The 18578-nt window shown below is 39.6% G+C and overlaps 1 protein-coding gene across 2 annotated transcripts in view; it reads left to right on the top strand.

Annotated features, from left to right (window-relative positions):
• Nucleotides 1-18578, top strand: part of lmtk2 (lemur tail kinase 2) — a 31404-nt gene that overhangs the window by 3166 nt on the left and 9660 nt on the right. For both annotated transcript variants that reach the window (XM_042504367.2, XM_042504366.2), the window contains 7 exons: nucleotides 5790-5923; nucleotides 6120-6273; nucleotides 7210-7286; nucleotides 7724-7842; nucleotides 8191-8278; nucleotides 14936-15066; nucleotides 17525-17609. In XM_042504367.2, coding sequence (XP_042360301.2) covers nucleotides 5790-5923; nucleotides 6120-6273; nucleotides 7210-7286; nucleotides 7724-7842; nucleotides 8191-8278; nucleotides 14936-15066; nucleotides 17525-17609 — 788 coding nt within the window. The remainder of the gene's footprint in view (nucleotides 1-5789; nucleotides 5924-6119; nucleotides 6274-7209; nucleotides 7287-7723; nucleotides 7843-8190; nucleotides 8279-14935; nucleotides 15067-17524; nucleotides 17610-18578) is intronic.

Below are 18578 nucleotides of genomic sequence, written 5' to 3'. Positions count from 1 at the left end.
TCGTTGCAGCCATCTAATATGCCTACATTTTTTGACTCATTTTAGCCTATGCAAAAAATGATACATGCACAAATGTTCTTCATCTAATTGCAGAGAACATCAAGTCTCTCCTTTATTGGAATTTACATATTATGCCTGCTCTCATCGTGATGGCCCACAGATGGCAGATGCAGACATAACATACAATAATTTTCAAAATGAACACATTCACTGAGCAAAGCAATAAAACTGCTTTAATGTAAAATATGCCATGTTTATTTATATGTAACAAATTTTAAACGAACTGTAAAACTCCTCCCGCTTTAACAAGCCAGGATGATTCTCTCCATAAGACAGTCCTGACAATAGTCAAAACCAGGGCAAATCTGATCTATTTCAGAGAAATAAAGTTGCTTAGTTAAAACGTCATCTTTTCATCCTGTCATATTGCCAGAAAAGTTCATTTTGGGCTGATTCTCATCTTTAATTTTAAAGCTGTTATCTGCTAATACTCATTGATGTTTAGATATTATCGTGCATCCCTAGATTGAACACAATCTTGCAAATATAGATCCTTGCAAAGGCAGCTATAAATATTAGCTCTTCATTTGATTGATGTGGCTTAGTGCTTCCTATTTTAACAGCCAGACAAATGTTAGCGAAATCCAAACATGTCAGCAAGACAATGCCATCCCTCATCCTCTGTGCAACTAAAAGTACAGACATCCACTGTTGTGCACGCTGGTGGGTGAAATCTGCGAAAATGGGTCAGCTCCTCCTCTGCGTGAATGCCTACTGAAATATGCAGTGGAACCGAAATAAGACCTGGCAGCTCCCTGCCGTATTGGTCCCAAAAACCAGTTGAGTCATTTGGTGGGGCCTGCCAAGTCATAATATGAACCCATGACTCAGATAAGGCCTAACCGAGGAGAACTGATCCCATGTAGAGCTGCCGTGACCCAGCTCCTGTTTTTTTTCTATCTGACTGCTGCTGCAGCCTCTCTGGGGGTCCTGCACTGACCGGCACCCTGTTGCTCGGCCGAAACAGACAGCGGCTGTTTGTATTTAAAAAAATCTGCTTGCTTGGCTTGTTATAGCCAAATGTTTTTCCCAGGATTGTTGTGAAGTTAAGCTCTATTAAAGCCATTTGAGATTCTCTCTGAATGTCTGCTCCTGCCAACGACAGATGATCATTTAGTAATTTATGGTTGTAAATGGAAGTGTTTTGTGAAAAATAGGCCCATGTGGCTTATTTTGGATCTCATTGAGACAGGGCTTAAGTTTTGGTTTAACATTAGCTTACTCAGATTTATGATAATGGAAATTTTTGCCAGTCAAGAATGATGAGAGACACATGTAATTCATATCCGGATGGTGGTATGCAGGAATCAGGCTGATACTGGTATAATCTGATGGACATGTAGCTTCCTAAGATACCTTAAACTTTGGAAGATGATCTTCAATTTTTCAATCTCGCTTTTATGTGTCATAAGCTGCTTTTACACTGCCTGTTAAAGGAGGGAATATTGTACCATTATGCCGCCTCGCCGTTTTGTATATGAGGTACAATGGTGGAATGGGGGGGGGGCAGAGTTGTTTAGCTTTTAAGGCGGCATGGAGGTAGTAACAGCGCTGAAACAGTGTCTGTATAAACATGACAGCCAGCAGGATGGTATCAAGGGCAGGACTGGTGTAGCGTTTTGATGTGTGTTATGAGTGCGACCCACCACGAGAGATTTACAAAGCTGCTAGTAGCAGTTAGCAGCTAATACAAAGAAGAGAAACAGCGGCCAAAAATGTCTGCAAATTTGGGAAAAACAATGAGATTCAGGGGGGAGGATGACATCGACCGCCATATAACAGGAATGTTAAATGATTGTTGTTGCCATGTTATGCCAATATTATTGCTTAAAAAGCGCTGCCAATGCATTTGTTATATGTCACAAAAGAGGCTGATGCATTTGGGAAAAAATTTCACCTTCATCACGCCTCTTTTGGCTCCGCACTGGCATGATGCAAGGGAGGCTTTAAGAAGGAACTTAGTAGCGGCCCTATAGCGCAATCTCTGTTTAAAAAGGGTTATAGTGGGAGACATCCCAGTTGGGGGTTCCCTGTCTCGGTATGAAGTGTGGTGGTGTCCACATGGGTGTAGTGGTGGGGAGAGTGAGCTGTTGCATGATATGGAAATAATACAGTAATGCATGTATTATGTTGTAAAAGTTTATAGGGTTGATGTTTACCTTAACTGTAGAGTGCCTGCAGCTCTGTACTTCACCAGTTCAACTAACAGGTCTCCAAATAGTGATTTAAACCTAAATGTGCTTTGTTATTTATATACACTAAACTATGGCATATGACTATGGATTTGAGATGCTAGTTATCCAGTTGGCACATCAACAACACAACCTGATATGATATTGACTTTATTCTAGCGAATAATAACATACAGTTAGGATCCGTTTCTGCTACAGAGCTCGATGGCTAAAAAAATGATTTTACAGAATGAAGCACATTTGTTTCAATCTCACGCTCTCTTGTTTTTAGCCATTTGTTTGCATTCCTTACTTCTGTTTCTCCTCTTGTGCTCTGAGCTGAACTGCCAATCGGAGTGATGTCACTCATTGACGGGCAGCCGATTCAATATGCTGAATTGGCCGATTAAAAAAAATCAAACAAGGGTTGACTAGTGCCAAAAATGTGGGATGCATCGCAGTGACAAGGCGACAGATGCTCACCGACAGCCAACTTTCAGCTGTGTTTTTTTCAGGGCCCTAAAACTTAACAAAGCCCATCACCTCCTTTCTGATGTATATGATACATTACCAGGTGGAAACAGCTTTAACAGTTGTAAATAAATCTCCCTTTAGAGCTACATCCTCTCAGCCTGCGTACTGGTGATGGACCTATTTAATCTTTAATTCCTCTTCTCATTAATATTTAACCGCAGACACTGTTTCTCTTTTGCAATCTTTAGTATTGAGGAGAGATTTGTAGAAGTTATCCTGTGGAAATGGCTATCATTTAGAAATGTATAAAATATCAGGTATTTAAACTATTTACATTTTTGATCACACTGTATCTCATTTTACTTTGCCTAAAGACAAAGTTAACTGTGGTGTCTTTGACTGAGGAGGATCTGGAGTTGTGATCATATTTTGATCACAAGTAAAGAGACCAGATTGAGCAATCCTTTCTATTTTTGTCAGCGTAGTGCTGTGGTAGACATGAAATGAATCTCAATCATGGCTGACACTTTGGATCATATCTCATGCTCCCCAAGGAGATAAAGTGATTGCTGCTCGTCTCATCTACCCTCTGATGGGTTGTGCTGTCTGGATGCACAGCTGATCCATCAGACCAGACCTGACATGTCGTAACATCACTGTTCAGCCTGTTGTTAGACTACCTTTCAGCCTCTACAAGTTCTTACATTAAGTCAATTACAATGATTTATTTATGAACATGGGGAAAGGCAGGACTTGATGCGAGATCAGTTAACTTGGTTCTTTCCAAGAACATTGTCCAACTGTACTACTTTGTCATCCTTAAAAATGGTATGGTCATTGGTTAAGGCCATTTCCATATGGACAAATCTAAAAGCATTGTTTATGTGTGAAAACAACATGCATCTACATTGGCTTCTTAGAAAAATAATGAAATCTGTTTTTCTTCTGTTGGCAAACAACAACAGTATGCATAACTAGGGCTGTAGCCAACTCCAAATTATGTCACTTGGATCAGATGTGGAGAAGCTTTGCTTGCACAGTCCACATAACAACATTGTACTTTCTTAAAAAGCATAGTTTATATATTGTAAAAATGGAGAGGGACCTACTTTTTTCCCCCAAATAAAGCATCTTAATGTCTTTAATCTGGTTTCTCGTTTATTCCAAAAGTCTGTCTGTTTATATTGCAGTATGTTCTTTAAATCCCTCATGAACTGATGTGAAACCAACCAGATGAAGGTTTGTAGTCTGGATGGATTCAGCACCCGCCTTCAACTGTCAGGAATTTGTAGTTCAGCAGAAGGAGACTCAGTAGGTGTTGATTCTCCCTCTAGCAGACAGGATGTACCTGACAAGTTACAACCAGTGGGAGACTGAATAAACACAGGAGGGAGAATGTGGGCACAAATTCGTACTATTCTGTCAGCACACACTCACACACACATAAACACATCAGGAATGTATGATGTAGTGGGCCAAGATTATGTTTACATTTACCATAATGTGATATGACAGAAAAATTATGAAATGAGTCAAGCAAATTATGCACTTGCATTCAGTCAGACTCCCAGACGACGTTTATCACCGTTTCTGACTGACACTGATAGAACAAAATGACATCTACAAAAATACACGTGAGCTTTAAGTGTAAAGGTTTAACCTGAACATCTTGTGGCTGTTCACTCACCTACAGCTGTGACTACAACCGACAGAAGTGGCACCTTTCAAATGAGCAGTTAGAAATGAGCAGTGACATTTGGGACATGAGAGGACGAGGTGGACGTGTGTTGATAGAACAAGGTGACAGACTTGCACTCACTGCCAATAAAATGTTGAGCTTTTGTAAGAATTGCACACATTTTTTATGTATGTTGGTTATACATATGACCATCTTTGTGGGCTTCCAATCCAGGAACATCATTTACCAATTCTACCTTTGTGGAAACAATCTGTATTTTATCTTGTGTGTATATGTGTCACTGTGACATTCTCTGTCCCCTCTCTTAACTTTTGCTGTTTTGTTGGTCATTTTTTAAAAAAAATTTGAGTTATCTTTATCCCTCAGCAGCAGTTTGAGTCATGATGTGGATAATTGATCAGTTGATCTGGTCATAGCTGATCAGATTGATGGATGAGAGGAGAAGCAGAGTGCATAGTGAGTGAATGCAAACTTTTAGATCCAGCACAATGAACGCCTAAGTTTCGCTTTCACTGCGCCTGGTGTTCTACTGCTTTATCTGTGACAACAGTACACACTGCAGTCTGAGAGTGTAACGCAAAGAAAAACCGCTTGGTATATGTATTATAAAGAAAATCTTTTTGTGACAGCAGATGTTTTAATTGTCATAGAAACAAGCTACAGGGGCTGCAATGAATCTGGCCTTTAATAGTTAATGTGTTCTGTATGTTAAGCAGTCCCCAGAGCAAAGATGCTGCACTACATTGGAAATCGGTTGCACTAAAATGGAAAGCCTCAGCCGTATAAATGTTGGTCAGCATCAGTGTAGTGAGAGCAGCAGCTGAGCAGCGCAGTGGGTGGGTTCTCAAGGCTGCTGTCAGCCCTGACACTCGAACTGCTGGGCCAGCAGCATTCTCACCGGCGCAGAATAACACCTGCTGTCACCACTGCTGCACCATCAGCTGGATAAGCCCACAACTGTCTCTCTGAATGGCTGATGAGGGGTGGAGGTTGGGTGGTGTGGTTCGAAGAGTCACAATTGTCACGTCATGTTTGCAGAACTGGAAAAAAAAAATCACTGTTTTGACATTTTTATGCATCAAAATCATGTTATGTCTTGCACAGTGTTGCACTGCAGTGGAGTTGCTTATTAAAGAGAGCTTTGGATGTTGCATATTAAGAGCACTCTGTAGTTTATTTTTGTTGTCAAGCTTAAATGTACCTTTGTTGTGGGTAGATTTAGAAGAAGAGCCCTTGGTGCACAGAATAATGCCAAGCATGCTTATGTTTGTGCTTGTAACAAAGCTTTTAGGTGCCAACTTTTATTCTCTTCTATATTAATTTTGACATGCAGCTATAAATGTGAATAATTCAACATTTTTTCTGTCTGTTTTCCCTCATTTCAGGTGGAAGCACAGGGGACACATTGTCTGCGTCTCTCTACCTGTCCCTGGCAGTGTCACTGACGGCGCTTGTGGCCTTGGTGGTGTTGCTAGTGAACTGTGTGACCTGCTGCAAGGAAAGGGAGATCAACTTTAAGGTGAGAGTCCTGGCGGGCAGGTAGCCAGACAGACACAGCTCCACCTGCTCCCCGTGCTGGCCACACCTAATGAATACATGAAGCGGGGATGGATTGTAATGGACAGCATCTGTAAATTTAGCTTCTGTTGTGAAAGATATGCACTGCGGTATCTTGCTCAAGTCTTTTTATTTACGCTCTTTTTTTGTTGTTGCAGGAGTTTGAGGACCACTTTGAAGATGAGATTGACTTCACACCACCGGCAGAGGACACACCCTCTATGCAGTCCCCAGCAGAGGTGTACACCCTTGCTGTGTCCCCTGTGGCCCTGCCTGGACCCCCCCACCTCCAACCTCCTGTCCACATCACAGGTTCGACACATGCACTATCAGAAACAAAAACATTTATACTGTATGTCAAAACATAAATTAATTGCCTCCAATGTGTGAGTACATATCGTACACTATATTGTACATAAATGTAAAAATAATTAGTGTTGTTAGGATACTGACATTTCTAACTTACAACACAGTACCTTAAAAAAACCCGATAGGGATACCATCTTCATACCACAATGAAAAAATTGACATCGAGTTTATGCAAGTTAAAATTTTTATGAAATAATAAATATAGCACAGCTATAACAAGCAACTAACGACAACAATTGTTCTGGTTACCAGAGAAAAAACAGCAGAATGACAAACCTTAACACAGCTGTCACCGGTGTATCGATGCTGAGGAACATTACTGAAACTGTTTCAGATATTTAGAATTTACATGTACTGATAAATCAATATTTCTGGCAGATAACACATTGCTAATGTTTTTGAATGGCTTGATTTCAGTCTTAGTTTCTTCCTGTAGTCTGAGTTTTCTTCTGTCTTTGTCTTTTTATTTTCCATATATATTTAGAATCCTGAGATATAAATGATAAATATAGAGAGTTTTTAATACTAAGTATTTAGGAAACATACTGTACACGGAAGATTGATGTATTTTGTGAGCTCTCATTGTGAAATGCCTTTTATAGTAATAGGGTAATCGGGTCATTCCACAATGAGAACACATCTGATTGGGATATTAAGAAATGTGCACTACCTGATATTATTCAAGTCTGTTGAGTCAAGTTTCTGTCACCCCATTTTTAAAATTGCCTTGTAGTTTTCTGTTGATTTAAATAAATCTGAGGTTTAGATGGACCTTTTTCTAATTATGAGCAAAAAATATAACCTTTCCAGACTCTAGGTGAAATTTGTTCATTAATTAGCACAGTCTTAATTAATATTGTTTTGTGTTTGATTTCACAGAAGGATCCGCGGGCTTCCAGGTAGCACGTCACAGTCTGAGTTACATCCAGGAGATCGGCAACGGCTGGTTTGGACAGGTAAGACTGGTTTTCTTTAATGTGAAAGTTTTGCATAGTCTCAAACAATAACAAATCAAATCAGAAATGGTTAATTTAGGGTAATATTTGGCTTAATACATTGATTCTGTATGACATTTAACTAGATAGTATTGAGGGAGGCTGACTGCATCATCTGTGCCGCAGGCTGGATATATGCTCTTAATCTGTTATAGCTGAAGGTCCATGCACATACTCTCAGCTGTTTTTACTGCTTATTCTGCCACTCATGTTAAAGTAGATAAGTGAATATGCTCTGCGATAATAATCCTCAACCTGTCCATTTCTTCTTTTTCAAATGTGTTTCTCTTTATCCCTTGCAGTTTTTGAAATCTATTTAACATTTGATACGTAGAAGCATAAATGCAGTTATAGCTTTGTCTCTGTATCCCATTTAAAGTATCTTAATGTGTCACCAGGTCCTTCTGAGTGAAATCTACACAGATCCAGGTGGTGCCAGAGTGGTGGTGAAGGAGTTAAAAGCTAATGCAAGCGCCAAGGAGCAGAATGATTTCCTGCAGCAGGGGGATCCATACAGGTAAACAGGTTTTTTTTTTGTGCGGTGATTGAAGACTTTATTATTTTTCAGCTTTCAACAGCTGATCTATAATTAAAATATTTAATATTTGATAGATTATTGATTGTGTTTTATGTTACTTAAGTTTACATTTTTAGAAATGTGTGCGTGGAAGGACATGCACACAGATGTGGACAAAAATAGCTATATATGACATCACCATAATGTTAGCAGCACCCTCTACCTTTCCTCTTACACATTGCATCAGACTTGATCTTCTCTCAGATCTCACAGATATTATTTAATGATGTTTATTGCAGTATCATTACCATCAGTATTGACAGGCTTTATATTATTCTGTCCATACAGAGTGCTGCAGCACCCAAACATCCTCCAATGCCTGGGACAGTGTATTGAGGCCATTCCCTTCTTGCTTGTCTTTGAGTACTGTGAAATGGTGAGTGACCACATGCTCTCATAAATTTACAAGCACAAAATACACCATCATCCCCCCTTTCATATGTACAAAAAGTTGTTGATAGTTGAATTAAAAAAAAACAACTTACAGCCCAAATTCATAATATTACATTGACTGGAATGAAATTGTTTAAACCATAATTCTGCAATTTGTAATCTTATTTCATAATCTTGTGTGCATTTTCTTCCATTTAACAAGCAGTCTTTGGGTACTAGTGTTGAAGATTGGTTTATTTACTGCTTGATAAATCTTTACTTAGAAGCTTCATTGATTGAGAAATCTGAGAATTCTGTTATGTCAGTCTGTTAAGCTCACAAATTCGTAGGGCAAGACCCTTTTAAATACTGTCCAACAAGCATGCATAGCTCTGCTGCCCTATTGACCATCTGGACTGAAAGCCTACTGTCTCAATCCCAAATTAGCTGCTCCATTCATCTCAACATACTGAAGTGACCCAGACTCCATCATGGCAGCTGATTTATTCACTGTTTTCTCTTTACCTATTCTGGGTGGGCCCCGGCACCGAATGCTGGGAGCTCCCTCCCGTCCCTCCTTTTCTGCTCCCCTCCTCCTGCCGAAGTGGCATAGCTAGTCTAAGCCAGGGACTTCTCACATTCCCACCTCACCCAGTAAAGCAAAAGGCTCCATTTACGCTCCTCTGGTGTCAGCTCCAGCAGTTGCTGTGTTTGTGCATTTTAATGGGTAGCACCTTGTGCGAGTTGGAGACTGTTGAGTTCAGTCTAAAGTAAACTAAGCTGTTCCTAAAGAAACCTGTGGGTTGCCCAGTGACAAGTGCAAGAAGCCAAAAATGTTTCTTAAAAATAGACCCCACCTTGGTGTCTGTTTGATTCATCTCAATAAGACAAACATTTACAATAAAAATAGGGTGTAAATCACTAGTTTCATCACAATACGATATTATACTGATTCTTTGGACAACAATATGATATCTGTCGATATCACAAAGTTTGTCGAGATATGATTTTGATTCGATTTAGGGGCCTGCGATTGAATGAGACAATATCTTAAGCCCATTTTACACAGTCTGTTACAAAAGAAGCTGCAACCCCTTTTTTTGTTTTGGCCTTAAAAAATAAAAACATTACATAAATAAATTTAATGAGTGTAACTAGTTAAGTGAGGTAAAGTTTACTTTGAATTGACTCGACTAACACACATCAAACAGCGCATGAGATATGTCAACCTGCGACTGTGGAAGAAATGCACGTTTTTTTCAGCCTAATATTTTTAAAACAGAGCCGTCAATGTTGCTGCGTTCCTGCAACAAGTAAGCAGAGCGAGGTGCCTGTCCAGGCAGGTACATCGTCACGTACCGTCATCATTTACATGCGGCACGTCCTTTGTCTATTGTCTTTGTCTTTATTTTCTCCGAAATCCAAAGTATTGCCAAACTAGAAATACAGGTCGCTTATAACCGCTGCGTTTCAAATTAACGCCTGTTTCCACAGTCACTGGATGGCCAAAACACAGAGTGGTGTTTAAAACCTTATTTGACGGGAGTGTCAACAATCACTCACTCCCAGTTTAGTTTACAATCCTTGCTTTTCATCTCAGCGTGAGCGTACTGTTGAATCGGATGACTCTCACCACAACTCTGGCAGCTATAAATTATTTTGTGTGTGTCTGTCTGCAAGTGCATCAGATCCAGGTGTGCCTGGGTGGCACAAGTCCACCCAGCTGCTGCTTTGCCAGGATGTCCTGAGCCATAAAGTTTGACTTCACAGTTGTTTTAGAGGGAAACATCACATCCAGCTGGTGGATTCAAATCTGCATTACATGTAACGTATTAGTTGCTTGTGTGTAAATTTTTTATGCTCCTTGGATGTTGAGCCACATTTTCCTTTTTTTCAAAAAAAAAAAAAGGAAACGCATTTGAGGTGGTTAGGTGACACAAATGCTCCTCCCCCACTTTGCCTTCCCATTTGTCTGACCTGGTAATGTGTGCAGGTCCAATTCGGCTCGTCTCGCCAGTTATTGCGTAACTTTGTTGGGCCGGGGTATTGTCAGCTGCCCAAGCCTGGCCTGTGTCCTGGCATTATGGTCTTGCCCAGCCAGCTCCACTAACGTCTCTGACAGGAGATGGAAATGAGTCAAGGTGAATGACTTATCACAAGTGTGTGCAAGCCATTAGGGAAAATTGCGTTTGAAGACCAGGTCCTGTTTGTTGAAGGTGATAATGTGTGAGGGTAGCACAACTGAGTGATGTCTATGCTTGTTATCTCTCGCTGGATAAAGAGTTTTGAGGGGTTCATCCAAGTGGGATCTTGCCAACGCAATAAGTGTTTTCTTTCTTTCAATATGTACAGAACAAGTTTTATTTAAACATGAAACTTAACATAACACTTACCTCAAGTTGTAAAAAAAAGCATTGATATTGCTCTCATGTTGAATTTAAAATAAAAGATGACTTGTCTTTAGCCTCTTATTACTTCATGACATGTCAATCATCCTTTAGATGCCAAAACATGAAATGTGACACCGCAGCTGCGCAGTGGACAAGATGAATCCCGTAAAGCCAATATACTGTGACGTTCCCTCTGACAACCTGCTGATTGATGGTGGTTTTTCTGTCCCATATCACCCGTGCAGGGTAACCCTGACTCAAAGCATTTTAGACATCAAAATACATCAAGCAACTGTTGCAGGGGCCACAGAATGTCACATACCATAGTGTGAGTGACAGCTTCTAATGCACGGATCTGTTGCCTGGTGCCTGGTTGCGTCTAACATTTTTTCAACTTACTTAAGGTGAAATGTGCACCTACTTCCTTATGACGCAAGCCTCAAAGGCTGCGTTCTTATGAAAACCATGCTCACAAGGGTCCCGCCAAAGTTATATCGAGTAGCTTGGAAAAAAGCGAAATGGTTCTCTGAATTTGATTAATTTACTGTTTATCAGACCACAAATAAGAATAAAAGTTAGCCAGCTAATTAACTTATTTCTCTAATACTTGAAGCTGACATTGGTGGAAAGAGAGCAGCGGCAACTCTGGAGTCAGACACTCAGTTAGTGGAAGGTCCTGGCAGATCCTTAAAAAGTCTTCAAAAGCATTAAATTCATTCATCTAAAAAATATTTCTTTAAATATTTTTTTCTGACCTTGCATTGTAAAATATTAAAATATTTGGCAATATCTCTTTTTTAAAATAATTTGCTGAATGCCTCTAGCCCTTACGTCACACAGATCAGTGTAGAAGAAATTTTTTAATTTTTTGATTTGATTTTTTTCAACATTTACAGAAGATTGTCTTTTTAACTTGACCAAAAATGTAATGCTTTGCAAAATTGTCCCTAACCCTGAGTAATTTGTCAGTTCATGTTTTTTTCTTGTTGTTTGCTTTGTTTTTGTTTTTTTAATTTTGGTTGTTGTAAAATTGGTAAATTAAATTAAATTCCGAGTGGCATCTTCAAAAGTTTTAAATCAGACTTGCTGCCGACACCGCATCGGCAAACTTTATGTTGCTGCTAGGGCTGGGCAATATGGAGAAAATTAAAAATCACAATATTTTTGATTATTTACCTCGATACCGAAATTGTGGGGTTGACTCTTGTAGAAAATCTATGTAGAAAATCAAATATTATATTTTGACCAGATACCTGAATGTCAATATTATAATAATAAAATACTGACACACTGACATTTTTGATAAATAATCATCAGTAATGTAGATGTAATGACTAAGTGGGCAAAGGCAAATAATAGAACAGCTACAACAGTTTGGTAAGTTCAGGAAATTTCATTACTTAACTGTAATGCAGCCTTTAAAACCAGTTTAAGACAACACTTACAATATTACGATATTCAAATCATAAGAAGATATCTAGTCTCATATCACAATATCAAATATTGATATATTGCCCTAGTTCAAAGTAGTCTCCTAGTGGTAGGAAGTGAAGGACCACAGGGTGTACTAGTAAGCTAAATCTTGTCCCATTTGTGTTCTGATAAACAATAAATTCATGAAATTCACTGTCTAATTTCACTGTTTTCTAAGCCACTGTTGCGGTCACATTTCGTCAGCACAGTTTTCATGGGAACACAGCTGTCAAGGCTTTCGTCATACAGAAGACGGCATAGTTTTATCTAAAATAGGTTGGAAAACCGATAGACTGCCAGGGTGTTAGTCAGACCCTTCTCTGGTTCAGGGTTCCCGGACATTAGCCAGCTGACTCCTGGCTTGTGAAAGTTGTTGATCTTCTTCATTTATTACGGTCGTTAAAACAGAAATCCCTGCGGTGTTGTAGACATGCTCTTTATGTTTCTGTCATGGCATTTATTAAGTTATACATTACCGACCATGCACTGCCTATAGGCGTATTGAGCATGATAATTCTCCCTGTGGGTGAAGTTGACCTAATGTGGTTGGTGTCCTTTTTTTATTCTGTAGGCTCTTATGCTCTATCAATAGTAACTCATTCTTTAAATTAGCTGATTTAACAAGGACTGTTGGTCACACACTTTGCTTTGGTGGCTATGAAAAACCATTTTGTGTAAAAATAAATTTTTTAAGTGCTTGACTCTGGATTTCACATTACCTTCAGTGGCCTACTTGCTATGTTTAGCTTACATGTAAACAAGCAGACAGTAATCAGAATATAGCCTGCTTATAATATCCAGTAGTAGCATGGAAAACAAGCACTTAACCCCTAACCCTAACCCTTTGAAACCTTGGCAAATTGGCTTGATTACTTTCAAAAACATGGGAAGAAAGCAATGAGCAACCTAATAAGAAAGAAAGAAAGAAAGAAAGAGACGCCAAAAATTAGCAAGACATTAGTCAAAAGTACAAGAAAATTACCTGAAAATTGGCACAAAAAGCCACACCCACACACAAAAAACAACAAGAATGATTTAAAAAAAGAGGAATAACCTGAAAAGATTGCTTAAAAATTATACTAATTCTGTAAAATTATTTAGAATATATAGAAATATAGTTTTCTGGATGACTTTCTTCATGTCATTTTCTAAAACTACTAATTTCTTGCAATTTGCCAGACATTGCTTGCCAAGTTGCTCATTGCCTTTTATCCCATGTGTTCAAAAGAAATCCAACCAATTTGCTCAAGATTCAAAGGTTTAAATACTTGTAAAAGCCATCTAACCCCAGCACAAGAAAAAATAATGTTGATCCAGGTTTCAAAGGGTAAAGCTTGATATTTTTTTCTTTTCTCTTTTTTTTCTATGTAACTCAATCATGTGACGTCTGAGCCAGACATGAATCCGTGCATTGGGAACTTGGTACATTCTTGTTTATTCACGGGTCAGACAGAAGGCCTAATTGTTTTGGCCGTTCACAGTTAATGTTGTTTCATCAACTACCCTGGACCCTCCCCCCCTGAAACCCAGACTTTATCACCTGTTGTGGAGCCTTCACAAATAAAGACAGGCGGAGGGTATCGCTTACCATACATTTAATTTAGCTCTTCTGTGAAGACTGCTTCTCAGAGTTGTGTGGGTTTTTGTGTGATAAATTTTTCTGTGTGTGTGTGTATGCGTGTGTGTGTGTGTGCAGGGGTAAATGTGGTGGAACCACACCGCGTTGCTTACGTAAGACGACTGATCTAAGCTGCTTGTAGTGAGATAGCTCAGGGAGAAGTAAACCCTTTGTAAACAGACAGACACGCAGACACAAAAAGAAAGTGTATGTGACTTGACATTTTTAACAAAAGCGCCTCGTATATTCTGTGGATCTGGTGTGTGTGTGTGTACAGTATCTTGTTAGGGGCTCATTCCTCAGGGGAGCTCCGTTCTGCTGGCTAATCGGGAGTCTCCTTCGCTCCAGCTGTGGTGAACATGATCTCAAAAGCACACATAACTTAAATGGCCCTTTGCTTTCACATTTATTTAAATGTGCTGTTCTCATTCAATTCTCAGCAAAGCGTGTTCAGACTGCCTTTTGTCTTTGTCTGCACTCATCCTAGTGGAGTTGGTAACTGCAGGTGTCCACAGAAATTCTCAACCAGCCCTAGGTTGCGTACCTGCACACAGCTGAGACCCTTGTTGTGATTCAAATAAACAGCCCCCTGCTGGACTCAGGTCTAACCATAAAAAAGAGCCCTGTGGGTCTGTGATCTGAATAGAAGCGTACTCCTTTTTCCAGATTCATGGTCCTATATTCTCAGTCCCACTGTGAGCTACATTCTAACATATGACTTAATATTTCATACGCCAGTATTTGTTTAATATGTGGGGTTGTAATTAACTAATTAACTCAAAGCGCCTTGTCCTGCTTCCCTCACGGCACACCTTGTTCTTTTCTCTCCTCCACTCGCAGCCTCCAAAACCCAACCGGACGCGAGCGCGGTTTATTTCACTGACCTGAGCTGGACTCTTTTATTTATAAATCTCTGTGACACAGCATTGAGGTCCATTAAATAGCGTTACCCTTATTTGGTGCTCTCACACATCAGCACTGAGAAGTGCTGAGGAGACAGGAACAGGAGAGTCTACTGCCCCCGTGTGGCGGTCTCCGCACAATGCATTCAACTGGCACTGCTTATACGCTTCCCCCTATTGCTGTCATCAAAATGATCATCTTCTGGATTCATTGAATGTAAATGTTTGATTTTGGTGTCCTAATACAGCTGTGCATTTGTTTCTGTGTGTGTTTGCAGGGGGATTTGCGGGGCTATCTGTCTCAGCAGGATTGGATGTTCCGAAATGCTGAGTTGCTGCAGCTGCAGAGGATGGCCTGTGAAATCGCTGCTGGTGTCACTCACCTTCACAAACACAACTTCCTGCACAGGTAGCACTTAAGAATTGCAACATTTGAGCAAGCTCACAGGCTTTGCACCCACTTAGCTGAGCGGTATGTTTTTGTTTGTCAAAGAATACAGCTGCTGTATTCTCAGTGACAAACATTGGGATTACGTATTTTAATCACAACCTAACTACTCACTGGTGCTCTACAGTTTCCACTGAGCCAACATTTTTTTGTTTTTCTGCCACATTTTAATATATTAGATTAGCAGTTCCTCTAGTTTTAATTAAATAGACTTTACTTGAGTTCTCTTCACACACTTATTTATTTTTAATGCAGAAAAAGATAAGTGAAAATGTTCATTTTCCGACTATTATCCAGTGCAGTATAACGAATGTCATTTAGCTTTTTAAAGATTTAAATTCGCACAATGATTTGGCTGATATTTCATACATTTATGTATTAGAAACATTCTGGCATTTTCAGCATTTCATCTTATTAACACATCTTAAAAGTTTGGATCAAGATATACCAATAAAGTTTTCTTGTTATATGATAAATATACAGTCATTTTACTTGGTATGTTTGTAATGTCCTCAGACACAAACCTCATAAAATATGGTTGTAAAAACTTCAGTCAACTGTCTGTGTGACTGTCCAACCAGTATCATGCGTACCAGTGTTCTCCAAAAAAGGTGTGTACAGCAGAGACGCTGCATTTCATTTTCATTTTTACCCCTAGCAAGCACTGGATGTCTGGCTCCCAGCAGCCAGCAGGGCACTGGGGGGGTGTTGGGAAGCAGGGGGTTACATACGATGCTCTGCTCATCAGCTCTATTTTGCATGCTCAGAATAAGCTCAGAGGGTTCCAATTACACAGCTCCCATGCATTGCCACAGTGTCAGCTGTCCGCTGCCAGAGGGATATGATGATTCTGCTCTTTGCATGTAAAAGGATAGCCTCATATTGGGCGTTGTGTTTTAATCCTTGTTACAACTCAAAGGGAGTTCTACAAGCGTCCCTTCATGTGGGCAGATTTTATTTGAAATCGTAAAAATATTTCTGTTCAAAGTCCACAAGAAATCAAAAAATGTTACGCAAACTGAATGATCAGTGCAGCCTAGTGACAAAATTGAATCAGAGGTGATTGATGGGACAGTGCCACAGACACAAAACCCTCGGGGCAAGTGCTGTGTGGGCCGATATCCAAAGCTGAAACCTCATCTTTGCCATGCAAGAGGTGAGAATGGTGCTGCAAAAGATAAAGCAAAACATCTGAATATATTCTGATTCAGGAACTGTGGAAGAAAGTTTCTTTTAAAGCACGGTTCAGGGATTCTGACAGTTTTAGTATGAGCTGTTTGAGAGATTCTGATTTCTCATCCGAATTTAGATTGTCATGTTTTTGAGTACTCACTGGGTTGATATGCGTAATTAGAGGATGCCGAAGTCCTACCAAATGGTGTGCGAAGAAGACATTTATATATATATCACATTCCTACTTTTAAAGACAAAAATGAACTCCTTTATCACTATTCTTGTACTTCAAAAATATAAACGTTTTTCTTTCCTTTTCCTCTTGATCATTGATAAATAAATGCAAAAAAAATTACACCAAACTGCACTGGTGTCTGAAAGGAGTGATCACTGCCATGCCATGTATTAGCCTTGTAGGGTTAAGATGTTGGACCCATTTCCTCACTGCTGTGTTACTGTATGTCGGGCCCTCGGCCAACAGTGGGGGACAGGGGACCGGAGAGTTTAAAATAAATCACCATTTATCTTACAGAGGTTTCAGCGGCTCTGACAGTCGCTGGGCCATGTACATGCAAGAGCACTGGTGTCAGCAATGTTTGTTGTGAGGCGGGTAAAAGGGACTTGGAACTTGTGTGCAGGGAATGCTGCAGGGCTGACGGGAAACCAAAGCCTGCCTCTTCTCTCAGTGTGAATTAACTACCATATGTCTGCTTAATAGGCGGATAGAGAGCCTCAGAGCTTCTTACGCCCTCTCCTGGCAGCTCCACAAAACGTTTCAGTGTTTCCCTCCAGAAACGATATCCTGCTGCTGTATACACGAGTCAGGAATAGCCCGTGTATGAGTCTTGTTGCATGGTGAGGAGCAGATGCAAATGACAGAAGGAGAATGTCCCATAGTTGCCAAAGTCATTTGTGGTGCTTGCCAAACTCATTTGCCCTCGATTCTTATGAGGTAATCTTAGCCTTTAAGGATACCAGCAGATGGTGGATTCCTTGTTGATCTTGGTACCACAGATTTTGCATTTACCTCACTTTGCTTTAAAAGCACAAATAACAACATTCAGGCTAGACTGAAATTTACCTAACTGGCGAGAACAAGCATCAGCTGTATATGTTTAATCAAGTGATGATCACAAACTTGCCTGCAAGCTTCATAATTAGTGAATGATTTTTTTAAGTGTGAATTTGTAGAGTATCTAACTCATCCCTCTGTGTCACACTGATTTTTTTCTCTATTCTCTCACAGTGATTTGGCTCTCAGGAACTGCTACCTGACTGCAGATCTTACAGTCAAAGTGGGAGACTATGGAATTGGACCCTACAGATACAAAGTAAGCAGAAGTCTCGATTTCAGATGTGTTCCACATTTTGTCTAATTACCTGTTTGAAGCTGCATATTCTTGTTAACATTAGGAGCTGGTTCAGGGTTCCCTCTGGAGTGGAAAACCTGGAAAAGTCATGGAATTTCACTATCACGTTTTTCAGGCCTACAAAAAGTCGTGGAATTAGTAAAAAAATCTTTTAAAAGTTATGGAAAAGTCATTGAATTTTGTTGTGTAATGAAATTATTACAGTCATATTCTGTGGATAACCTTTCACGTAACGCCGATTTATTTTTTGTGGCTCTCGACATAATTCTCTAATGTTGGTCAATGTGTGATGTCTCTGTTTTATTTATGTGTTTCTCTAGTTTCTTCCCACTTCCTGTCTCTCCCATTATGTATACCAGCTAGCTGAAATTATGTTTTAATAAAGTCTGAATCCTATATGTTGGAAAAATGCCAGGCAAGCGGAAGAAAACGTTGTTATTAAATTAAGTGAAAATGTGCATTAAGAAGTAGCTGCTCAAATTAGCTACTTCAAATCATAAGAAGTAGCTGCTCATTTCAGACACATTGATTTATCTGTTGTTTATTTGACAGTCAGATATAATATACATGGTAAAACTGAGAACAGCTATCCAATGTATCACAGTGTTTATAGCAGAACACATGAAAAAATGTTAAAAATATTAATTAAAATTCTGTTAGATTTCTTCATGCAAACACAGCCCCTCAGTGCATACAGCACAAGCAGCCTGACTGCATCTTGTTTCCCACCATCTGGTGGCTAGAGAGAAACTCACACTGGCTTATAAGGATGTTTTGGGGAGACTGGGCAGAGAAAACATCTCTGTTTGTTTTCCCTAATTTGTCCTGATGGGAAAATCTTGAGACCACTAATCAAGCCAGTTACAGTGAATATTAAAAAAACACACAAAAGAGCCCAATAATTGGAGCCTCTCTGCTCCAATGTTAAGA

The sequence above is a fragment of the Plectropomus leopardus genome, chromosome 18, assembly GCF_026936395.1.
Source record: "Plectropomus leopardus strain MGB_pleo_1.0 chromosome 18, ASM2693639v1, whole genome shotgun sequence".
NCBI classification, from domain to species: Eukaryota; Metazoa; Chordata; class Actinopteri; order Perciformes; family Serranidae; genus Plectropomus; species Plectropomus leopardus.
Note: the sequence above shows the minus strand (reverse complement) of the source record. Positions and strands in the feature narration are given on the sequence as shown.